Consider the following 26,544-nt stretch of genomic DNA (forward strand, 5'->3'; position numbering starts at 1 on the left):
ATCTCCAAAATGGTCACCCACTGCTATTTCATCCGCTTGCCCAGCTTCATTACTCAAGACTAAATCTAGAATTGCATCCCCTCATGTTGGGCTTGTTACGTGCTGGCTAAGAAAGTTCTCTTGAATGCAGTTCAAGAGTTTTGTGCCCTCTGTGCCATTCACACTGTTTGTATCCCAGTTGATATTAAGGAAGTTGAAATCCCAACTGTTATTGACCTATTGTTTTTGCACTCAGAAATTTGCCGACATATTTGCTCTTCTATGTCCCTCTCCCCATTTGGGTGTCTATAGTACACTCCTGGAAGTGTGGCTATCCCTTTTTTATTTCTGATCTCAACCCATATGGCCTCATTTGATGATTCATTTAGTATATCATCCCTCCTCACAGCTGTAATTGATTCTTTAAGCAATAATGCTACACCCCCTCCTTTTTTATCCACCTCTCTATTCTGCCTGAAAACTCTATATCCAGGGTTGTTGAGCTGCCATTTTCCCCCCTCTTTAAGCCAGGTTTCTGTTATAGCAATATTGTGTTGCCATGTGTCTATGTGTGCCCTCAGCTCATTGGCTTTATTTGCTATATTCCTTGTATTTAAATAAATACCTTTAAAGCTGCCAAATTCCTGTGTTGTACACTTTTTAACCTTTGCCTCTTCTGTCTTTCAGAGTCATCCGCTAATTTTCTGCCTCCTATTCCCTGCTCTGAATTTGCCCTATCTGAAACTGCCCTCAGGTTCCCATTCCCCCTGCCAGTCTAGTTTAAACCATCCTCAACAGCACTCGCAAACCTTCTTGCAAGGACAGTCATCCCATTGCTGTTCAGGTGTAGACCGTCCAGCTTGCACAGGTCCCACCTTCCCCAGAACCAGTCCCAATGCCCCAGAAATCTGAAGCCCTCCCTCCTGCACCATCTCTCCAGCCATGCATTCATCTGGTGTATTCTATTTCTATACTCACTTGCACGTGGCCTTGGGAGTAATCCAGAGATTACTACCTTTGAGGTTCTACTTGTTAATATTTTCCTAACTCCCTAAACGCAGCCTGCAGGACCTCATCCCTTTTTCTACCTATATCGTTGGTACCAGTGTGGACTACGACCTCTGACTGTGCTCCAGTATGCTCTGTAGTTGCTCAGTGATATCCATGACCCTTGCACCAGGGAGGCAACATACCATCTTGGAATCACAGAAACGCCTATCTGTTCCCCCAACTATAGAATCCCCTACCACTATTGCTGTCTTGTCTTTTTTCCTCCCTCCCTGCACATCTGAGCCACACATGGTGCTCTGGTGATGACTCTCGCTGCACTTTCCAGAGGAACCTTCTACTCGGAACTGAATACCGGTTAGAAAGTGGGATTCCCTCCTGGGACTCCTGCACTAACTGCCTTGTCCTTCTTGTCTGTCTGACAGCCACCCAATCCCTCTCTGCCCGCGCTCTCTTAATCTGTGGGGTGAGAACCTCCTGAGACGTGCTATCCATGTATCTCTCATCCTTGCAAATGCACATCAGTGACTCCAGCTGCCGCTCCAGTTCCAAGATTCGGCGTTCGTGTTTTTGCATTTGGTGGCACTTTTTGGACATGTAGTTGTCCGGGACATGGGTAGGGTCCTGGAGTCCCCACATGGCGCAGGATGTGCGTTCGATGGGTGTGAGCAGCCCTGCCATGCCTCGAAATATTTACTGCACTAAAATAGGAAGTTAAATAAATACAACAAAATAGTTATAAATAAAACAAGCAAATGAGTAACTGCTTACCGACTACTAGTATTTAGCGTCTGTTTAGTAGATACACTGAAATGTTAGAGAAAAAATAAAAATCAGCAGGAAAAAATAAGAAAATACCCACCAGATACTCACCGACTAGCTCCCTGTGCCTCGCCGCTCTCTCTCTCCCCTCTCACGCTGTTTGCAGCACCAAAGTCTCACCCAGCCAATCACCTACCTGCTTCCCTGTGATGTCACATCTCGATTTTTCTTTCCGAATGCTGGTAGACTGGCGGCAGATGCACTGCAACTAGTCCCGCTCCTCCATCGCTGTTTCCTGGTGAACTCTCCTGCTCGCGCGCTCTCCTTCCACTCCTTGCCGAACTCTCTTCTTCACAGTCTGTGCACTTAAGAAGCACTCAGTGCAGATATATATTATATATATAATAGGATAATTGGCTGCCTGCCGCGTGATCGCGGTGGGTCGGCCGCACATACGATGCGGTAATGGCGCCCAATTCCGGGTCCACAGCGGGGATTCGTGACGGGTTAACTAAATTCAACCCTAGATAAGCACAGGAATAGGGAATGAATGCAAAAAATGCTGGAAATATTCAGCAAGTTTGGCAGCATCTGTGGAGAGAGAAGCAGAGTTTACGTTTCAGGTCAGTGACCTTTCATCAGAACTAACCTGAAACATTAACTTTGCTTCTCTCTCCACAGATGCTGCCAGACCTGCTGAGTATTTCCAGCATTTTTTTGTTTTTATTTCAGATTTCCAGCATCTGCAGTATTTTGTTTTTATTACAGGAGTAGGGCAGTCAGCCCTCAGATTCTGTTCCACCATTTGACTAGATCGTGGCTGATCTGTACCTCGGCTCCATCTACCCGCAATTTAACAGTTTAAACTCCAGTACCATTGTGGTGCATTTCTGTACTTCTTTCCAAGGCCAGCATATCTTTCCGAAGGTGCAGTGTCCAAAACTGAATGCAGTACTCGAGGCAAAGTCTAACCAAGGCTTTGTACAACTTAAGCGTCACTTCCTCACTTCTGTATTTCAACCCTCTGGAGATAAAGTCCAACATTCCATCAGCCTTTTGATTACTTTTTGAAGCTGTGCATTAGCTTTTAGTGATTGGTGTACATGGATACCCAAATGTCTTTGCTCGTCAACAGTTCCTAGTTTCTTGCCACTAAGAAAATATTTTGATTTTGCCTTTGAATTATGCCAGAGCTTAAAGGGTTAAACTCAGACAGGTTGCATAAACTTGGCCCATGTTCCCTTGAATTTAGAAGGTTGATGGGTGATCTAATCGAGGTATTGAAAATTGTAAAGGGATTCAGTAGGATACGTACAGAGAAACTATTTCCTCTAGTGAAGGAATACAGAACAAGGAGGCATGAAATTAGAGCTAAGTCATTCAGTAGTAAAATCCGGAAGCACTTTTTCATGCAAAGGGTAGTGAAACTCCAAAAGGCTGTGGATGCTGCAAGAATTGAAATTTGTAAGACATCTTTTTGTTGGGTAAGGGTATATGGAGCAAAGGCTGGTTAAATGGAGATAAGATACAGATTAGCCATAATCTAATTGAATGGTAGAATAGGCTCGAGGGCCTAAGTAGCCGACTTCTTTCCATGACCTGTTCCAGTGAGTTGAGCACGAAATCCAAGCTGACATTCCTGTGCAGTACTGAGGGAATGCTGCACTGTTGGAGATGCCATCTTTTGGTTGAGACAATAAACCAAAGTTCCTCTCAAGTGAATGTAAAAGATCCCATGGCAGTAGTTGGAGAAGAGCTGGCAAGTTCTCCAAGTGTCCTGGTTCAATATTTATCCCTCAACCAACATCACCTAAAACAGCCAATCTGTTCCTTATCTCATTGATGTTTTTGAGAACTTGATGTGTGCAAATTGGTTGCCTCATTTCCTACATTAAAACAGTGATTACAATTCAAAAGCACTTCATTGGCTGTAAAGTGCTTTGGGATGCCCTGAAGTGGTGAAAATCGTTGTCGAAATGCAAGTTCTTTCTTTCCAGGGGGCACCCAGCTATAGAACCAGTTTCTATTACATGATGCATCCATCAACGATTTATATCAGCTAAGCAATCAATTCCAGGCTGAATGAACACGATCTAATTAAAGAAGGAAACTAAGCAATGCACGATTTGTGATGCCAGTGAAAAGGTCAGGATAAACTACCTTTTGATTTAGAAGTCTTTAGAAGGCAACAGAGGAGACTGCAACAACTACAAGGGCATTTCACTCCTTTGCGTCACAGGGAAGGCCTTTGCTCGGGTCATACTGAATAGACACCATTTACTTGCAGACCAAGTGTACCCAGAAGCGAAGTGCAGTTTCCGTGCTGGCAGATCTACTGTGGATATGATCTTCTCCATACGCCAACTACAAGTGAAGTGGAGGGAACAGAGTATACCCCTTTACCTTACTTTAGTAGATCACACTAAGGCAGTCAGCAGAACAGGGCTCTACAAGATTTTGGAAAAAATTGGCTGTCCACAGAAGCTCCTCAGTCTCATCCACTCCTTCCATGACAAAATGCACTGCACTGTACAGTTTGATGGCTCCACTTCCGACAGTTTTGGAGTGAAGAATGGAGTGAAACAAGGTTGTGTCCTTGGCCCCAATCTGTTCAGCATCTTCTTCTCCGTGCTCCTGACCTTTACCTTTCTTGCAGATATTGAAGGAGTCTACTTGCACACTAGGTCAGAAGGCAAGCTCTACAATCTATCAAGGCAAAAATCTAAGACAAAAACACATCACCTCTTGATCAGAGAATTCTTCTACGCTGATGCTGCTGCACTAGTTGTTCACATGGAAACTCAACTACAAAGACTCATGGACTGTCTCTCCGGTGCCTGTAACTTGTTCTCCTTGACTGTGAGCATCAAGAAAACTATGGTCGTGGGACAAGGTGTTGCATCTCTATCCCTGATCGCACTAAACAACACCCCACTGGAAGCGATTAGCAAATTCTACTACCTTGGGTCCACAATGCCAGACTGGACACATGCATAGGGAAAGCAGCTACCACCTTTGGTCAACTTGCAAAACACACATGGAATAACACTAAGCTGACCCTTAGGACCAGGCTAATAGTTTATAAGGCCTGTATTCTCAGCACTTTGCTGGATGGCTGTGAAACATGGGCGACTTACAGCTACCAGGAAAAGAAGCTCAATAACATCCATCTTCACTGTCTGGTGCATTATGGGTATATCCTGGCAGGACAAAATCACAAATGTGGCAGTCCTGTCAAAGGCAGAGCTCCCAAGTGTGTCAGCACTAATCAAACAGAGGTGGCTTCGGTGGATCGGACACATCCGCAGGATGGAAGATGGTCGCATACCCAAGGACCTTCTGTATGGTGAGGTAGCCGGGGCCAGACGACCAGTAGGGCACCCAAAGCTCCGCTTCAAGGATGCTTGCAAGCATGATATGAAGGCCTTAAGTGTCAAATATTGCACTTGGGAGTCAAAAGCTGGCGAAAGAGGGATATGGCGACACCTCCTGTGGACTGGTGTGCACTAGCACGATGACCAGTTGCTACAGCAGCTTGGCAACGGACGTCAACATAAAAAAACAACAACTCACAGCATCACGCGCTGAACCTGTGGCAGAACCTGCCTCTCAAGGATTGGCCTTCACAACCATCAAAGGTGCACCAAGAGAAGACACCCCACCTAAATGGATTGTTTGCTTCATGTCCATTATTTTTCATAAATGGAAGGATGCCAACCAAAACTTTCTCTTATTTCTCATTGTCTATTATTGTTTGTCATGCCTTATCGGGAAGATGGTATGAAGTCATCCTTATCCTCTCCTGTATGCCTTTGATAAAGGTTTAGAGTAAGGAAAGTTCATTTTGTTCTTTTAAAAAGCATTATAAATTCACTCCTGTGCAGTTAAATAAATCACCGTCTACTTTGAAGATCTTTGTCTTTTCTCCCTCTTATTGAGAACTTTGTTCAAACACAGATTGAAACACATTCCCTTCTATCCTTCCATGTGTGCATCTTACATTTTAGAAGAATGTGAATGGTTAAAGCTGTTCATAGTTGTTTCATTGTTTTTTTAAAGTGGCACGAGTTTAGGTTCAAAAGAGGGAAGGTGAACAGATGGTTTGGATTTGTCATCTCCCAGTGGTGGTGGTTGAGTCCAACAGTCTTGTATCCTAGAGAGGCAAACAATGTCAGCAAATTCAAAAGATAGGTTTTTTTTAGTAGTAGATGATGATTTAGGGGATTATTGTATTTTTTTTTAATTTTGGGGCTGGCTAAATTGGGTATAATTTTTCCAGTCCTGCACACACCTGTGACCTATTGAAGGGCTAGAGTATAATTTGTGAACAAAAAAAATTCAGATTGCAAAATTGATTATGGCCTGCTCCAGTAAGTATAACAATTTATGGACTGGTGGCTAACTTGATAAGGCAATGTTTAATCATTGGCTACTAGATACAAGCTGGTCAGTAAACAGAGAATCACAATTTTCAGGACCCCATTTTAGAACACACTACCAGAACCATGGTAGTTTCTATGATTGCTGCATCAAGTGTTCCATCAATGTGAATATCAAAGGTATGCTCTTGTGCCTGAGTGAAAGAAGTTACATCTGAATTTGGTGTGTACTGGGGTATACCTTGCATCTTGGGTGTTTTGGGAAGTAGGCGAAGTGCAGTACATTTTATTTAATTTTTGACTAGATGGGTGTGAGGTACAAAATAATTAGGAATGTTTAGGGATGATTCAGACTTCATTTATGTGTGAATCATAACAGTGAATACTTAGGAACATAGGAGCAGGAATAGGCCATTCAGCCCATCAAGCTTGCTCCGTCATTCATTCGGATCTTGGCTAATCATCTACCTCAACGCCACTTTCCCGGGCTTTTCCCATATCCCTTGATGTCATTAGTATCCAGTTATCTATTGATTTCTGTCTTGAATATGCTCAATGATTGAGCTTCCACAGCCCTGTGGAGTAGAGAATTCCAAAGATTCACCACCCTTTGAGTGAAGAAATTCAAGGTATCCAACATTATAGCCAAAACAGTGCTCACTGAATGTCTACAAATGTGAACCTCCAAACAGGAGGCTTGGATAGTGTTCGATAATAGGAACCCTGGTTTCTATTTACTTTTCCTCTTCCCTCACAAGGTATACTACGGTCCTCCAATTCTAGCTTCTTGCACATCCCTGATTTTCATTACTGTCTAGGCCCTAAACTCTGGAATTCCTTTCCTAAAGCTCTCTACCTGTCTCTCCGCCTTTATGATCCTCCTTAATTCCTACTTCTTGATCAAACAATTGGTCATGTCCCAGTGCCTCCTTTTGTGGCTCGGTGTTCAATTTTACTTGATAAAGATTGTGTAGGCTCGGGTTGCTTTCCTTAGAACAGAGGAAGCTGAGGGGTGACTTAATTGAGGTGTACAAAACTATGAGGGGCCTAGATAGAGTGGACAGGAAGGACTTGTTTCCCCTAGTGAAGAGATCAATTACCAGGGAGCACAGATTGAAGAAGATTGGTAGAAGGATTAGAGGGGACATGAGGAAAAACTTTCACCCAGAGGGTGGTGGGTGTCTGAAATTCGTTGCCTGGAATGATGGTGGAGGCAGAAACTCTCAAACCATTTAAAAGGTATCTGGATCTGCACCTGAAGTGCTGTAACCTGCAAGGCTCCAGACCAGGTGCTGGAAGGTGGGATTAGGATGGGCGGCTAGTTTTTTCAGCCAGCACAGACACAGTGGGCTGAATGGCCTCTTTCTGTACCATAACTTTTCTATGGTTCTTATGCTCCTGTGCCGTACCTTGGGATGTTTTACCACGTAAAGGCACGATTATAAATACAAGTTGTTGATAATGCAGCCAATTGTAGCACGTTGACTTCTCTTCCAGCTGACATCAGCTCCACAACACAGACAGGGTCGACTGGTGAACTTTTTTTTGTTTGAGCCTGAACATGCTTGCTGTGAAGTTATCTTCTGCTGCAATCAGTTGCCATTTAAAATTGAATGTTTACTTCCTTTTGAGAGCTAAATATTCTTTGTAGCTTTCAGAATACATTTGTGTTTCCTATTGTATAATGTCTACAAAATAAATTCCTGCACATTTCTGATATGAAAATCATAAAATAGAAGTAGAGACAGACATAGCGTTGCAGAACTTATCCTATTGTCTGAATAACATGAGAACATATTTTAGTCTTGCTTGGATTTGTAATTTGATGCAAAAGTGCAGTATCAGGATGGGTAGTAATGTGCGCTAAGTGATTCATTTGATGTGATGTACCAGCTTGGTTTAGTGGTAGCACTCTCGCCTCTGAACAAGAGGTTGTAGATTCAAACAAATATGGGCAGACACTTTAGTGCAGTACTGGAGGAGTGCTGCATCAATAAACTCTGTTAGATGAGTCGTTAATCCAAAACCCATCTCCCTGTTCAGGTGCACAAAATACAATCCCATTCAAAAAGAAAAGGAGGCTAGTTCTCCCAGTGTTCTGGCCAACATTAATCCCTCAATTAATACTATCAAAAACAGATAAGCTAATCATTTATCTCATTGCTGTTTGTCATCAAATTCACCACCATATTTGTCTCAAAAAACAAGTCACTACATTTCAAAATTAATTAGCTATGAAATACTTTGGGACACCCGGAAGCTGTGAATGATGATGTCTCAATCTACCTTTCTTAATTTACTGTTATTTAAATGTAAATTGTTGCTGTTTCAGATAACCAAAGAAGCTTAGTCAGGGAGGTCTGTAAGCTGTGAACCTGTTTAAATATTTGCCAGTCCCAGGATTGCATCAAGGATGAATCTGTTGCTATCGTTGGCGATACCGTCAAACATATTTTTGGGGGTGAAATGGAGCACCATATTTATTGATATTGAATGGTAGTGGGGTGAGAGAGGTTAACCTCTGGGATGTGAGAATGAAATAGGGTAGCTGTTTTGGGAGAGCTAGTGACAGGCATCACAATAGGTGTAACATGGTGTACTAAAGGAAGCACAGAGAGTGGCTATGGCCTGTTGAACAGGCATTGAAGTCTGGAACAGTGGTGAGAATGAAAGTAGATTGAGGAGTAGTATTGAGTGGGTGGAGGAATGGGGAGAGGCATGGCACTGGTAAGGGGAGGCCTGAGAGGGAGCATGACTAATTGGGATGATAAACAGGAAACCCCAAAGTAGAATCTCAAAACGAGAGAGTAGGAAGCTCAAGTGCAGAGTGGCCGCCAGTGTGAGCATGCAAATTGAGGCAGAAGGTGACCTTAGATTGCATGGATCAGTAACAGAAAGTTAGATATGGCAAAAATGAGTAGGGTTAGAGGCTGGTATGAGAAAGATATGCAGCTCAATATTTGAGGGCCTGTTTTAAGAAGGAAGCTTCCAGGCAGAGGTATCAGTGGAATCAAGTCCAGTTTAGGAGCCAGTGGGGGGCAAAGTAACAGCTTGGAGCCTGCAACAGCCAAAGCTCATCCAGAAGTGAACAGAGAAACAAAGTTTGTTCAGGAGCCCGTAGAGAAATGGTTTTTGATCTGGGAACCATCGTAGAACTAAGGAAAATGGACAAGGAACCAGCTGAGGTTGATTTAGGGAACCAATGAAGGTATAGAGTTTGAATCTTAATCATTGGAAATAGCCCCAAAAATGAATAGGAACCTTTTGCCATCCTACTATTGTATACTATCCTAGTATTGCATGATTTGCATTGCTACAAAATTGTATGAACCCTTCATTGGTTTTGCATTTCAATCTCAAATTTGATGTTGGTTTTATAGCAATTCTATTGAATTTCATCAACCTTAATCACAGTTATTGAGAAGAAAAAATTTTCAGTACTACAACTGGAAGTATGTTCTATCCATTTACCGAAAGCTATTAGTTTATTCTAGTGCTGTTAGTAACAATTATTTTCTACATAGTTTTTTACATAGTTCAGTACTTACTTGATATGCTTACTTAGAATGACAGATTGGTTCCTGTAAGTCAGACAGGTAAAGTTACCCATTTAGATGGGTCTTTTTTGTTCCTATTGTGGCCCAAGCACCCTGGTTAACAGCAGAGAGCCAACAAAGCCCATGAGAGAGATTTTTTGGAAAACCTGTGCCACTAAGAGCAATCATTGTCATTCGTTCACACACCCTTTGGTATTCTCTGCCAAATGTACTATTGCCCCGATTGCCGACTCTTCAGTGCTTTGCTTCTGTCTGTACCAGTAACAGATTTGCTGTTTCAGTTAAGAAACTTAATATAGTACAGGTCTTTCTAGCAAACCCTTCTTATCTGCAGAGGATATTATTCCATGATCCTGTGCTCCCATCATTGAGTCTTGATGGAGGGCGTGCAGCTGGGCCATTGGACTGTACCCCTTCTGAATCCAACATTGAGTAAAACCATTTCAGATCATAACCTCTGCCCTTACCAACATAAGATACTAATTTTCAAAAATAATTACTGGATTTAAATTTTTGCAAGGATAAAAATTGTCAGAATCCATCAGCGTAATTTTCTGGGAATATCCCTGTTTTTAACTGATTCTCTGGGGAATTAGTGCAGCTATCCTAACTGCCTGATTATGACTGATGTCAGGTGGATAATACAACTGAGAACCAGGCTGAATATAGAAGGTTCAGAGGGGAATTGAAAAAGTAAATATGAGATACAAAGCGAGAGTATGAGAAGAGACTGGCAGCTAACATAAGAGGGAATCCAGAAGTCTTCGAAAGGCATATAAATAGTAAAGGAGTGATAAAAGGAGGAATGGGGCTAATTAGGGACCAAAAAGGGGATTTACACAGAGGCAGGGAGCATGGCTGAGGTATTACATGAATACTTTGTGTTTGTCTTTACCAGGGAAGAAGATGCTGCACAGGTCATGGTGAAAGAGGAGATAGTTCAGACATTTGAAGAGTTTAAAATTGATAAGGAGGTGGTATTGGATAGGGTGTCAACTTAAAATGATTGAGGCAGCAGGATCGGATGAAATACATCCAAGAATACTGAGGGAAGAGAGAGTGGAAATTGTGGAGGCACTGGCCTTAATTTTCCAGTCTTCTTTAGACTTGGGTAGTGCCAGAAGACTGGAGAATTTCACATCTAGCACCCTTGTACAAAAAAGGGTATAAAGACAAGCCCAGCAACTGCATCAGTCAGTTTAACTTTGGTGGTGAGGAAGCTTCTAGAAACGATGATTCGGGACAAAGTTCATTGTCACTTGGACAAATGGGACTTGGGTAGGCGGTGGCATAGTGGTATTATCACTGGACGAGTAACCCAGAGACCCAGGGTATTTCTCTGGGGACATGGGTTCGAATCCCACCACAGCAGAAGGTGGAATTTGAATTTAATTAATAAATCTGGAATTAAAAGCTAGTCTAATGATGGCCATGAAACCATTGTCAATTGTTGTAAAAACCCATCTGGTTCACTAATGTCCTTTAGGGAAGGAAAACTGCTGTCCTTACCTGGTCTGGCCGACATGTGAATCCAGACTCACAACAATGTGGTTAACTCTTACATGCCCTCTGAAATGGCCTAGCAAGCCACTCAGTTGTACCTAACGGATACGAAGTCAATAAAAAGGAATGAAACCGGACGGACCACCTGGCATTGACCTAGGCACCGGAAACGACAATGGCAAACCCAGCCCTGTCGACCCTGCAAAGTCCTCCTTCCTAACATCTGGGGGCTTGTGCCAAAGTTGGGAGAACTGTCCCACAGACTAGTCAAGCAACAGCCTGACATATTCATACTCACGGAATCATACCTTACAGACAATGTCCCAGACACTGCCATCACCATCCCCGGGTATGTCCTGTCCCACTGGCAGGACAGACCCACCAGAGGTGGCGGGACTGTGATATACAGTAGGGAGGGAGTTGCCCTGGGAGTCCTCAACATCGACTCTGGACCCTATGAAGTCTCATGGCATCAGGTCAAACATGGGCAAGCTAACCTCCTACTGATTACCACCTACCGCCCTCCCTCAGCTGATGAGTCAGTACTCCACCATGTTGCACACCATTTGGAGGAAGCACTGAGGGTGGCAAGGGCACAAAATGTACTCTGGGTGGGGGACTTCAACGTCCACCACCAAGAGTGGCTCGGTGGCACCACTACTGACCAAGCTGGCTGAGTACTAATGAAGATAGCTGCTAGACTGGGTCTGCGGCAGGTGGTGGGGGAACCAACACAAGGAAAAACATACTTGACCTCGTCCTCACCAATCTGCCTGCTGCAGCTGCTTCTGTCCATGACAGTATTGGTAGGAATGACCACCACACAGTCCTTGTGGAAACAAAGTCCCGTCTTCACATTGAGGATACCCTCCATCGTGTTGTGTGGCACTACCACCATGCTAAATGGAATAGATTTCAAACAGATCTGACAACTGAAAATAAGGCATACATGAGGCTCTGGCGCTATACGCAGCAGCAGCAGAATTGTACTCAACCACAACCTGTAACCTCATGGCCCAGCATATCCCCCACTCTGCCATTACCATCAAGCTGGGGGATCAACCCTGGTTCAATGAAGAGTGCAGGAGGGCATGCCAGGAGTAGCACCAGGCATACCTCAAAATGAGGTGTCTACCTGGTGAAGCTACAACACACGACTACTTGCATGCCATTACCAATGGATCAGATCTAAGTTCTGCAGTCCTGCCACATCCCACCAGGAATGGTGATGGACAATTAAACAGCTAACCTGAGAAGGTGGTTCCACAAATATCCCCATCCTCAATGATGGGGGAGTCCAGCACATCAGTGCATAAGATAAGGCTGAAGCATTTGCAACAGTCTTCAGCCAGAAGTGCTGAGTGGATGATCCATCTCAGCCTCCTCCTGAAGTCCCCAGCATCAGATGCCAGTCTTCAACCAATTCAATTCACTCCACGTGATATCAAGAAACGACTGAAGGCACTGGATACTGCAAAGGCTATGGGCTCTGACAATGTTCCGGCAATAGTGCTGAAGACCTGTGCTCCAGAACTTGCTGTGCCCCTAGCCAAGCTGTTCCAGTACAGCTACAACACTGGCATCTACCTGGCAATGTGGAAAATTGCCCAGGTATATCCTGTACACACAGAGCAGGACAGGTCCAACCCAGCCAATTACCGCCTCAACTCTCTGCTCTTGATCCTCAGTAAAGTGATGGAAGGTGTCGTTGACAGTGCTATCAAGTAGCACTTGCTTAGCAATAACCTGCTCAGTTTGCATTCTGCCAGGGCCACTCATCTCCTGACCTCATTCCAGCCTTGGTTCAAACATGGACAAAAGAGCTGAACTCAAGAGGTGAGGTGAGAGTGACTGCCCTTGACATCAAGGCAGCATTTGACTGAGTATGGCATCAAGGAGGGAGATGGTGGCGTAGTGGCAATGTCACAGGACTAGTAATCCAGATGCCTGGGTCAATGTCCTGGGGACATGGATTCAAATCCCACCATGGCAGCTGGTGGAATTTAAATTCAATTAATTAATTGAAATCTGGAATTGAAAATTTTGTCTCAGTAATGGTGTCATGAAACTATCAATTGTTGTAACAACCTATCTGGTTCACTAATGCCCTTTAGGGAAGGAAATCTGCTGTCCTTACCTGGTCTGGTCTACATGTGACTCCAGACCCACAGCAATGTGGTTGACTCTTAACTGCCCTCTGAAATGGCCTCACAAGCCACTCAGTTCAAGGGCAATTAGGGATGAGCAACAAATGCTGGCCTTGTCAGTGATGCCCACATCCCATGAAAGAATGAAAAAAAAGAAGCCCTAGAAAAACTGGAGTCAATGGGAATCTGAGTGCTGCTGGAAGGCACAGAATATGAAGGGAGTTTGGTAAGTGAATGGATTTTAAGGGTTAATTTCTCTGAAGTTTAGATTTGTTTTGTTTACATTTAGCAATTAATTGAAATTCCTGTTAAGAGATAAGTTAGGTTTCTTACAGTTTTAAACAGGAGTATACAATGAGAGTAGCTGTAGCTAGTTAATTAGGTAGCTAACTTAAACTGGTTTCTGAGCTCTAGCAGAGCTGACACAACATTCTTTTCAGAAAATAAATTCAAGGGACTCTCAGTGCTGCTTGACGGCACAGAGAGTGAAGAAGAGAGTTTGGTAAGTGAGGGAGTTCTGTCAGGAGGGGACCTATAAATTAAGAAAAAAATAAATTTGACTGCACTGAGTGTGAAGTGGGAGTTTGGTGCGTGAGGGAGCGGCTCTTTCTTTTCTACCTTTTTTCAGCCTCCAGTAGCTGCCTCTCTCTTCGGTACAAGGTTAGAAGCTGATTGGTGAATAAAAGGTAAGTTATTCTATTTCTAATTATAATAAATAGTTTTTGAAGTTACGGCATGGCAGGGCAGCTCAGCCAAGTGGAATGTATAGCCTGTGGCATGTGGAAAGTCATAGTCTAGGACACGTGGTGCGTCCAACACATCTGCAGGAAGTGTCACCAGCTGCAGAAGCTTGAGCTCTGGGTTTCGGAACTCGAACTACGGCGACTGGAGTCATTGTTGTGCATCAGTGAAGCAGAGGACTACATGGATAGCACGTTTAGGGAGGTGGTCACACCGCAGGTTTGCAGCATGCAGGCAGAGAGGGAATTGGTGACAGTCTAAGAGAACCAGGCAGGTAGTGCAGGAGTCCCCTTAGTCTATCTTGCTTGCTAATTGGTTTTTCATTTTGGATACTCGCGAGGGCAGTGGTTCCTCAGGGGAGTGCAGCCACAGCAAAGTCCATGGCACGGGTGACTCAGCTGCACAGAAGGGGAGGAAGAAGAGTGGAAGAGCAACAGTGATAGGAGATTCGATAGTCATGGGATCAGACAGGCATTTCTGCAGCAGTAAATGTGACTCCAGGATGGTGTGTTGCCTCCCTGGTACCAGAGTCAAGGATGTCATGGAGAGGCTGTAGGACATCCTTCTTTGGGTGGGTGAATAGCCAGAGGTTGTGGTCCACATTGGTACCAATGACATAGGTAGGAAGAGGGATGGGGTCCTGCAAGCAGATTTTAGGGAGTTAGGAAGGAAATTAAAAAGCAGGACCTCCAAAGCAGTAATCTCAGGATTACTCCCAGTGCCACGTGCTAGTGAGCATAGGAATAGGAGGATTGATCGATTGAACATGTGGCTGGAGAATTGGTGTAGGAGGGAGGGCATCAGATTTCGGCGGCGTTGGGACCGGTTATGGGGCAGGTGGGACCTATACAAGATGGACAGGCTACACCTTAACAGGACCGGAACTAATATTCTCGCAGGGAGATTTGTAAGTGCTGTTGGAGAGGGTTTAAACTAGCTTGTCAGGGGGATGGGAACCTGAGGGGTAGCTCAAATTGGAAGGAAGTAAAGCTGGTAACAGTGGGTAGAAAAGTAGCAAGCGACATTAGAAGGCAGGTGAAACAAAGGCAAGTATCAACTAGGCTTAGAATGTAGAATGTCAAGAAGACAAGGTTAAGGGCACTCCCCCTGAATGCACACAGCATTTGCAACAAGGTAGATGATTTAAAGGCAAAAATCGAGGTCAATGGATATGATCTGTGGAAATGTGGTTACAGGGTGACCAAGACTGGGAACTGATTATTCAAGGATATGTGACCTTGAGGAAGAACAGGCAAAAAGGAAAAGGTGGTGGTATTGCGCTGATAATAAGGGATGGGATCTGTACATTAGTAAGGGAGGATCTCAGATTGGAAGAACAAAATATGGAATCTGTTTGGGTTGAGCTAAGAAACAGCAAGGGGCAGCAAACATTGGTAGGAGTTGTTTATAGGCCACCAAACAGTAGTGGTAGTGTGGGGCATGAGGAGATTAGAGAAGCATATGGCATGGGTAATACAGTAATCATGGGTGACGTCAATCTGCATATAGACTGGGTAAACTTAATGAACACCACTGCTGTGGAACACGAGGTTCTGGAGTGTGTTCGGGATGGTTTTCTAGAGCGGTATGTTGAGCAACCGACTAGAGAACAGACTATTTTATATCTCGTATTATGTAATGAGAAAGGGCTAATTAATCTTGTTGTAAAAGAATCTTCAGGGATGAGTGACTATGACATGATAGAATTTTACATTATGTTTGAAAGTGAGGTAGTTCAATCTGAGGCCAGGATGTTAAATTTGAACAAAGGAAATTATGAAGGTATGAGGGGAAAATTGGCTGAGGTGGATTGGGAAAATACATTAAAAGGTATGACAGTACATAGACGATGGATAGTCTTTAAAGAAATATTACATAGTTTACAGCAACTATACATTCCTTCAAGGCACAAAAACCCAAAAAGTAAAGGCAGTCAACCATAGCTAACAAAGGAAGTTAAGGATTGTATAAGATTAAAAGAAAATGCCTATAAAGTTGCCAGAAATAGTTGTAAACCTGAAGATTGGGAGGATTTTAGAATGCAGCAACATCCTGGTGAATCTCCTCTGCACCCTCTCCAGTGCAATCACATCCTTCCTATAGTGTGGTGACCAGAACTGTACACAGTACTCCAGCTGTGGCCTAACTAGCATTTTATACAGCTCCATCATAACCTCCCTGCTCTTATATTCTATGCCTCGGCTGATAAAGGCAAGTATCCCATATGCCTTCCTAACCACCTTATCTACCTGTGCTGCTGCCTTCAGTGATCTAGGGACAAGTTCCCTCTCACCTTCTGTTATTGTTCTTGCTCCTGATTGGTTGGCTATTGTGTTCTGTGATTGGTCACTATGTGCTATTATTCTTGCTCCTGATTGGTCTGCTAATCTATCCTGTGGTAGGTCAGTACATGCTAATGTTCTTGTATCTGTGGAGGGTTGTATATTGTTAAAGTTGGTTCCACTTTGGTAGGGTTGGCTGCAGAGTGGGTGGTGGTATGATTCTTGAGTGGGGTAGCCAGATGTCACCGCTGTCTTGGTGGATGGTCTTGTTAGATCTCCGCCACAGGATAGATCAGCTGACCAATCAGGAACAATAACATGTACCAACCTATCACAGACACACTAAGCCTGATCAATCAGCCGCAAGATCCTGCCCATCTTCCACCACATATAAACCCACTTCTTCCACAGATCCAGTCTCTTCTCTGGAGGACAGACAGAGTATGTTGCCTGAAACATCGAGTCCTAACAGTTCTTCTAAGAACACGTCTTTCAAGAAAACAACTGCTCTTCTCAGAGCTATTCACAGTGTAAACTATAAATGGTTTTACTCAACATTAAATTCTGGGATAATGTAGATGGAACCTCTTCAAACCTGTTGTATTTGTTCAATTTTTAATGAAAAAATTTATATTGCTTGCTTTCAGCAGGAAGCATGTTTTGAAATAGCAGATGTAAAATGAAATGAAATTAAGTTCAGTTAAATCAACAATGTAATGAATGCGATTTACTGAGATAACTGCCATATCAGCAACAAAGCAGAGTTAGCTTGCTGACTAATTAATGAGTCATTTTACCCGCTGAACCATCTCTATACTTAGCCAATATTTCTCATTTACTTAAAGTCTGTTGACTCACAATCAATGTGTAACTAGTCTGGTAAGAAATCTGATCCTTAGATCATGCATCGGTATAAAATAATATACATTTATAATACTGTTGAATTGGTTGCACTACAAAATTACTCTCAAAGGCTACTTATAAATCATATTGATTCATAATACAAGCCATCAGGGAATCAGTGCTGCCTATTTATACATATTTATGTATAATGTGGGTGTGTGTATAAAATTTGAGTTCACAGTGCAAAACTTTTTCACGGGTTCCCTCATGGTTCAGCAATTTTTATTTCTGCCCTCAGGATGTGGGCGTTGCTGGTAAGGCCAGCAATCATTACCCATCCTTAGTTGCCCTTGGGAAGGTGGTGGTGAACCACCTTCTTGAAATGCTAGATTCCATGTGGTGAAGGTACTCCCATAGTGCTGTTAGGGAGGGAGTTCCAGGATTTTGATGTTGAGATATATGTGCAATTCCGGTGGGTGATTTGGAGGGAGACTTGGTGGTGTTCCTATGTACTCACTGCCCTTGTTCTTCAAGGTGGTGAAAGAGGTGTTGCTGAAGAAGCCTTTGCGAATTGTCCAGAGACCATCTGGGCCACAGAGTTTAGGAAAACCCAGGTTTCATCCTCAATCTTCACTCATTTAGTGAATTTCAACCAAGGATGCCACTGTTGGTTACAGCGCCAACAGGAAGGGAAAATCAGACCGGTTCCCACTCCTGACTATTTTTTTCAGTGGCTGCTGCTTTTTTAAATTTCTTTCTTGGGATGTGGGTGTTGCTGGCAAAGTCAGCATTTTTCACCCATCCCTAATTGCCCTTTACAACTGTGTGGCTTTCCAGGCCATTTCAGAGGGCAGTTAAGAGTTAACCACATTGCTGTGGGTCTGGGGTCACATGTAGCCCAGACAAGGTAAGGAAGACAGATTTCCTTCCCTAAAAGACATTTGTGAATCAAATAGGTTTTTTACAACAATATATAGCACCATTTCTGAGGCTAGCTTTCAATTCCAAATTTATATTAAGTAATTGAGTTTATTAATTAGTTGAATTTAAATTCCACCAGCTATCGTGGTGGGATTTGAACCGGTGTCCCCAGCACATTAGCCTGAGCCTCTGGATTACTAATTCAGTGACACTACTATGCCACGCCTCCACCTTTAAAATGTGAGGGCAAGAACAAGCTCACCTGTGGTGAGAGCCTGCCAGCATTTGGTGCTTGGAAGTTGTTACAACTAGGCGAGAAAGGTGTCTAGCGGTCTTGTACTGTCTTCACCAGGTCTTATTGTAACAGGGTTTAATTTTAAACACACTGTATTTTGAGCTCCCCCTTTGTGAATCCTAGTTCACAGCTTTCCAATTGTAAGGCAAAGAAATGAGCACAAAATACGCCTTCTTAGGTTTAAAGAAGAAAAGTGAAATTTATTAAACCTTAAACCTAAACTCTAATACGGTTAATGCCTACAGATATACGGCGTGTCCACACTAGCATGCACATACGATACACACGTGCAAATAGAGACAGAAAAGAATAGAAGAAAAATAAAATGGAAAGATTTGAGGCAGTCTCTAAAGAGACTTCTGTTTCTGTGTTTCCAACTCGCCATAGAGTCCTTGATTGTAGACAGCTTTTACTTTTCATTGGGACCCAGCGTTCTTAAACCTTGTTCACTGTAGGAGACTTTTCTCTCTTGGGGTTCATGTGTCTTCAATGGTTAGAGCGAGATGAGAGCAGACAGGAGAGAGATGTTCTCAAACCAGGAGCCAGGAGCTTTCTCGCTTCAAACATTTTTTTTTTCCAATTTAAAACTCTCAGTTCAAATCTCTGCAACAGCCAGTTAGTCATGTGACTAAAACTGGTCTGACCACTTCTGTGTATTGGGGAAGCAACGACTGGGTCCCCATTGTTCCAACACTGTCTGTTACGATGCAAATGTCTTTCCAGTCAGGGGCTTGCAATTTTTAAGTTTTAATGTTCATGTGGCGAAATAATGTGTGCCTCAGTCTTGGCAGGTGCAGGGTTTGCCTGACAGGAGTACACAAGAAAATTGGAAGTACTCCAGCATTTGTCCACACCTTCAGAAAAAGGAGAAGGAAGGGAATTAATAAAATGTTTTTAAACCTCAAAAAGAACATATTTTTTCAATTCAACATGTAATCTGAGCAGTTGTGAGATGTAATACTTGTGTCACCAGTTTGGAATTCATCCAACAAAGGTAACACTACTCTCCTATAGACCTTCACATACACATTTAAACATGCAGCACAGAAGGAGAGCTAGTTAGTCCGAATCCTGAGATTGAGAGTGATTGCCCTTGACATCAAGGCAGCATTTGACCGAGTGAGGCATCAAGGAGCCCTAGAAAAACTGAAATCAATAGGAATTGGGGAAAACTCTCTGCTGGTTGGAGTCATACCTAACGCAAAGGAAGATGGTTGTGGTTGTTGGAGGTCAATCATCTGAGCTCCAGGACATTACTGCAGGAGTTCCTCAAGGTAGTGTCCTCAGCCCAACCATCTTCAGCGGCTTCATCAATGACCTTCCTTCAATCATAAGGTCAGAAGACGGGATGATCTCTGATGATTGCACAATGTTCAGCACCATTTGCAACTCTTCAGATACTGAAGCAGTCTGTGTAGAAATGCAGAAAGACCTGGACAATATCCAGGCTTGGGCTGATAAGTGGCAAGTAACATTCGTGCTACACAAATGCCAGGCAATGACCATCTCCATCAAGAGAGAATCTAACCATCTCCCCTTGACATTCCATGGCATTACCATCGCTGAATCCCCCACTATCAATATCTTGGGGGCTACCATTGACCAGAAACTGAACTGGGGTAGCCATATAAATACTGTGGCTACAAGAGCAGGCCAGAGGCTAGGAATTCTGCGGTGAGTAACTCATCTTCCCAAAGCCGACCATCTACAAGGCACAAGTCAGGAGTGTGATGGAATACTCTTCAATTGCCTGGATGGGTGCAGCCCCAACAACACTCAAGGAGCTCGACACCATCCAGGGCATAGCAGCCTGCTTAATTGGAACCCCATCTACAAATATTCACTCCCTCCACCACCGACGCACAGTGGCAGCAGTGTGTACCATCTACAAGATGCACTGCAGCAACACACCAAGGCTTCTTAGCACCTTCCAAACCCGCGACCTGTACCAACTAGAAGGACAAGGGCAGCAAATGCATGGGAACACCACCACCTACATGTTTCCCTCCAAGTCTCACATCATCCTGACTTGGAACTATATCACTGTTCCTTCACTGTCGCTGGGTCAAAAACATGGAACTCCCTTCCTAACAGCATTGTGGGCATACCTACCTCACATGGACTGCAGCGGTTCAAGAAGGCAGCTCACCACAACCTTCTCAAGGGCAATTAGGGATGGGCAATAAATGCTAGCCTAGCAAAGCCCACATCACATGAATGAATAAAAAAAAATCCTCAGCTTTTTCCCCATGGACCTGCAAATATTTCCTTTCATCATGATAAAAGCTTCTATTAAAAGACAGTTATTAATCCTTAAGACAGTTATTAATCCTTAAAAGGTGTGCTTGCTTGCGTGTGTGTTGTGAACCCGAAGAGTCGGTTGGTCTCAGTCGTGCCCGCAAGGTGGGCTGCTTTGCACTTGGCTCCTTGCTCCGTCAACCCGCGCGCACCCGGTTTTTGTTGGCTTGGCTCCCTGTCTTGTCAGCTGCCGTTGTGGTTCAGGGGCGGCACAGTGGCGCAGTGGTCAGCATCGCCGCCTCACAGCTCCAGCGACCCGGGTTCAATTCTAGGTGCTGCCTGTGTGGAGTTTGCAAGTTCTCCCTGTGTCTGCGTGGGTTTTCTCCGGGTGCTCCGGTTTCCTCCCACATGTCAAAGACTTGCAGGTTGATAGGTAAATTGGCCATTAAAAATTGTCCCTAGTATAGGTAGGTGGTAGGGAAATATAGTGACAGGTGGGGATGTAGTAGGAATATGGAATTAGTGTAGGATTAGTATAAATGGGTGGTTGATGGTCGGCACAGACTCAGTGGGCCGAAGGGCCTATTTCAGTGCTGTATCTCTAACTAACTAACTAATGGCTTATTTGCCAAGCAACAAAGGTTGTGAGCTTGAAGATCATGGGCTTGACCACCACCATGGACCAGAGCAGATAATCACTTTGTCACAGTACTGAGTCAATGCTGCATTGTTGAAGTGCTGTACTTAGGATGAGGCGTTATGTAAGGCCTTGTTATGCCAACTCAGATGTGAAAGGTGCCATATAATTGCAAGTTCTTGCATTTTCTTTCAAAGGTTTGTTGTCTTTATTAATTACATCCATACGGATCAGACATAGCACAAAGGAAGATGGTTGTGGTTGTTGGAGGCCAATCATCTCCAGCCAACTCAACAAGCCTTCTTTGACTACCCCTCCCAAATCCACCATCTGTACCACCTAGATGGACAAGGGCAGCAGGTGCATGGGAACACTACCACCTACAAATTCTCCTCCCAAGTCACACATTGTCGCTAGGTCAAAATCCTGGAACTCCCTCCCTAACAGCACTGAGAGAGTACCTACCCAACATGAACTGCAGCAGTTCAAGAAGGCAGCTCACCACCACCTTCTTAAGGGCAATTAGGGATGGGCAATAAATGCTTGCCTTGCCAGCAGCGCCCACAATATGTGAATGCATAAAAAAAATCATGTTAATGAGAATTTCCCTAATTTCACTGTATAAGCAGCAGGACAGTTTGCCGTGAGCAGTGTTAACAAAATAAACCATTTCAGGTTCGTACTCAACAGAAAAATATGCTTTTCGATGCCTACAAAGATTATTCTTGATAGTATCACATTATAGCTGTTAACAGTTATGAACTCTTGTCATAAAACAGAATATGCTAGAGCATGCCCATGATGTTAAACCCTTTTATTGTTAAACATATCTTGATAGACCTTTTCCTTTTTTTAAAAATTAAACCAGCATTTTGCAATCTTTGTTTTTCCTTTTCATCTCTAAAATTAGCTTGTCTGTGTACAGTGAAATGTGTTTTCTTTGAGTAAATATTGAGATTCAATCCCTACCAAGGAGTTGGGGGCAGAATGGGATTTGTGATTTTCAAAACAGAGGGTGGAATTTTGTGTTGGCGGCTGGAGTCTCGACGTTGGGCAAACCGACGGCAAGATCCCTGCATTGGCTATTGTACAGAAGGCCGGCTGAATTTAGTGCCAATCAGCCACTTAATTGGACAGAGGTGGGCCTTCTGTATGATTTAGGACCCTACTACCAGAAGTCCCGGCTTTGCAGAGCTGCTGGCCAATTAGAGGCCGGCAGCTGCAGCGCCATTGTGGTAGTGGTAGCTGCTGCTGTAGATGCAGCGACCAGACACTGACTAGCAATGCTGGAACTAGGCTCAAGGTAGGTCAGGGCAGGAGGGCTCTCACAAGTGGGAGTCGTGGGGAGGGGGGATTGGCAGCAAGGGCAAGGGTCGGCCCTCAGCAGGCCCCTCCCCTTCCCGATGTTGGGTCCCTTGTTCAGGCACTAAGTGCCTTTGAACGAGGGACAGCACCGTCCACCCACCCAGCAGCCAGGAAGCAGCCCTTATGGGTTTTTCATGCCGTGCTTCCCGTGCGGCATCAGGGTCACCGTGCTGCGGTGGGAAGAGACCCTTCATTAGGGGTTAATTACCCAGTTAAAGGCCTCAATCGGCAGCAGGGCGCAGAGGCCGTTCACAGGACTTCTCGCCCTGGATTAAATTTCGGTGGAGGTGGGATGGTGGTGGGGTCCCTTCCACCACCATCCCACCCAATTTTATGCTCTCGCTGCTTCCAAACCCACCACAGGGGAAGAGTTTAAAATTCCACCCAGAGTCATCGAACTCATGACGGAAGCGACAGCATGGTCCCAAATACAGCAGGATTATTTCTCCAGAAAAATGCAATGAGTGGGGGTTAGTTACAAAATGCAAACTTTATGCATAATATCAATCCCAGTTACTTAGAGGAATGCAGTCTCCAGGTGTGATTGACAGGTAGGAATTACATAATCATCTCAACAACAGCTACCTATATTTATATAGCATCTTTAATGTAGTAAAATATTCCAAGACACTTCACAGGAGCATTAGCAAACAAAATTTGGGAGCTCCTGAACTCCATTCTGGCAGGTATGTAGTGACATTATATGCATTCATTTTCTTTATGCAATGCACAATCACCGGGCTACTACACAGGATTTGATGAAATATTTTGCTAATCATTTGCTCCTGTTTCCATTGTTTTGAAATTAGCCGGAGACAGTTTGGACCAAAAGACAAAGAAGAGGTAAAAATCATTGAGCACCAGACCCAGTATCTTCGTCTTATGCCTCATCTCGCTGCCTCACTCGCTCTGACTTTTACAAGCAGGTAGGAAATTTGTTTTATTTCCTGTCATCTTTGCATGTCTGCAAAACAGAAGCAAGATGTTTAAAAACAAAATGGATGCTGAGCTACATTAGCTATAATTCGGTGGCTGTTAAGCTTATCTGTGTCAGAGAAATATTAACATACTACTGAGGACCCCTTTTCAGGTGTGAATGCCATCCTGAGGGTCCCTCTTGCACCATCCCACGAATTCCTGAAAATGTTGACCACATTTGTGTGGGCCCCTTAAAAATATTGATGCACTCCCAGGGTCCCCAGCTAACTTTGAAGTGTGGTCCAGTGAAGTTTCTGATCAATGGTAAGCCCCCAGGCTGTTGATGTTGGAGTTTCAGCAACAGTAATGCCATTAACTGTCACGGGGAGATGGTTTGCTTCTCTCCTGTTGGAGATGGTCATTGCCTACCACTTGAGTGATGCGAAGGTTACTTGCCACTTATCAGCCCAAGCCTGAATGTTGTCTAGGTCTTGCTGCATATGGACATGGGCTGCTTCAGTATCTGAGGAGGCACGAATGGTGCTGAACATTGTGCAAGCATCAGTGACCATCCTCACTTCTGACCTTATGATGGAGGGAAGGTCATTGATGAAACAGCTGAATATGGTTGGGCCTAGGACACCATCCTGAGGAACCCCTGCTGAGATGAGTGGCCTCCAACAACCATAGCCATTTTACATATGACTCCAAACGTTCCCGCTGATTCCCATTGACTTCAGTTTTACTAGGGCTTCTTTATGCCAAATGATGCCTCAATGTGAAGAGAGATCAGTCGCACCTCACCTCTGGAATTCAGCTCTTCTGTCCATGTTTGGATCAAGGCTGTAATGAGGTATAGAGCTGAGTGGCCCGAGCAGAACCTAAACTGAGCACTGATGAGCAATTATTGCTGACCCCTTAGAAATATTGACACATTCCCAGAACCACCTACAAATTTTAGGGCGGTGCAGTGGTTAGCACCGCAGCCTCACAGCTCCAGCGACCCAGGTTCGATTCTGGGTACTGCCTGTGCGGAGTTTGCAAGTTCTCCCTATGACCGCTTGGGTTTTTGCCGGGTGTTCCGGTTCCTCCGACTTGCAGGTTGATAGGTAAAATTGGCCATTATAAATTGTCCCTAGTATAGGTACATGGTAGGGGAATTGAGGGAAGGTGGGGATGTCTTAGGAATATGGGATTAATGTAGGATTAGTATAAATGGGTGGTTGATGGTTGGCACAGACTTGGTGGGCCGAAGGGCCTGTTTCAGTGCTGTATCTCTAAATAAATAAATAATAAATAAATAAAATATTGGCATGTTCATAGGGACCTCTCCCTCAGCCACTGACACATATTGAAACACTCCCAAGTCCCCCTAAACAATACTCATAGGGACCCCTTACAAATTTGATACAGATTGGTTACAACACTGGCATCTAACCAACAATGTGGAAAATTGCCCAGGTATGTCCCATCAATAAAAAGCAGGACAAATCCAATCTGGCCAATTACTGCCCCATCACTCTACTCTTAATCATTAGCAAAGTGATGGAAGGTGTTGTCAACAGTACCATCAAGTGGCACTTACTCAGCAATAATCTGCTCTTCAGTGCTCAGTTTAGGTTCTGCTTCTGCTGCAGGAGTTTCTCAGGGTAGTGTCCTAGCCCCAACCATATTCAGCTGCTTCATCAATGACCTTCCCCCATCATAAGGTCAGAAGTGGGGATGGTCACTGATGATTGCACATTGTTCATTATGATTTGCAACTCCTCAGATACTGAGGCAATCCGTGCCCATGTGCAGCAAGACCTGGACAATATTCAGGCTGAGGTTAATAAGTGGCATGTAGCATTTGTGGCACACAAGTGGCAGGTAATGACCATCTCCAACAAGAGAGAATCTAACCATCTCCCCCATGACATTTAATAGCATTACTATCGCTGAATCCCCCACCATCAACATCCTGGGGGGGCTACTATTAACCAGAAACTTAACCAGCCATATAAGTACTGTAACTAGAAGAGCAGGTCAGAGGCTGGGAATTCTGCAGTGACTAACTCACCTCCTAACTCTCCAAAGCCTGTCCACCATTTATAAAGGTACAAGTCACTTGCCTGGATGGGTGCAGCTCTGACAACACTCAAGAAGCTCGACACCATCCAGGACAAAGAAGCCCACTTGATCAGCATCTCATCCACCACATTGAACATTCACTCCATCCACCACTGAGCACAGTAGCAGCAGTGTGTCCTGCTAAACAGCTCCAAGCCAAATGGTGAAGAATGAAGCTGAACGCAAATCCTTTTCTTGATAGTTGGTTTATTCACTGAATCCAGTATTACAAATCTGCCTCCTTCTTCCCTTACCCCCCCACCACCACCAACCCCCACCCACCACCACCACCACCACCAAACCCCCCCACCCAGCAACCACCTACCCCACCCCACCACCACCATCCCACCCAACACCACCGCAACCACCAACCCCCCCCACCACCAACCCCCACCCACCACCGCCAACGCCCCCCCAGCAACCACCTACCCCAACACCACCACTACCCTCCAACACCACAATTTCACTCCCCCACCACCACCACCACTCCCCACTCCCCCCTCCACCTCACCCCCCCCACCCCACCACATCCCAACCCCCCACTCCACAACACCCACCCCCCCCACCCATCCCCCCCTCAACCCCCAAACCCCCCCCCCACCATCACCACTGCCATTGCCTCCACTTCCACCACCACCATCATAAAAACAACATAATTAACCTACCATTAACAGACTCCCTTTTTTTTTAAACAAAAACTTCATAACATACTTACATAATTACAAAGAAATCAAAAAATGGTGCTCCATATTTCTTACAACTCATCACAATACGGGGTATCCCTCTTCTAGGACCTCCAACAATTTCTTGGAAAAGCATTCTTTTTTGTAAAATAGTCCGATAATTGGTCACTTGCTTGG

The 26,544-nt window shown here is 44.3% G+C and overlaps 1 protein-coding gene across 1 annotated transcript in view; it reads left to right on the forward strand.

Moving 5' to 3' along the window:
• acoxl (acyl-CoA oxidase-like) overlaps window positions 1-26,544 on the forward strand; it is a 437,923-nt gene that overhangs the window by 183,393 nt on the left and 227,986 nt on the right. Inside the window, exon 11 of the mRNA XM_068027531.1 lies at window positions 23,467-23,583. Within this exon, the coding sequence (XP_067883632.1) occupies window positions 23,467-23,583 (117 nt within the window). The remainder of the gene's footprint in view (window positions 1-23,466; window positions 23,584-26,544) is intronic.

Source organism: Heterodontus francisci, chromosome 3 (assembly GCF_036365525.1).
Source record: "Heterodontus francisci isolate sHetFra1 chromosome 3, sHetFra1.hap1, whole genome shotgun sequence".
Taxonomy (NCBI): domain Eukaryota; kingdom Metazoa; phylum Chordata; class Chondrichthyes; order Heterodontiformes; family Heterodontidae; genus Heterodontus; species Heterodontus francisci.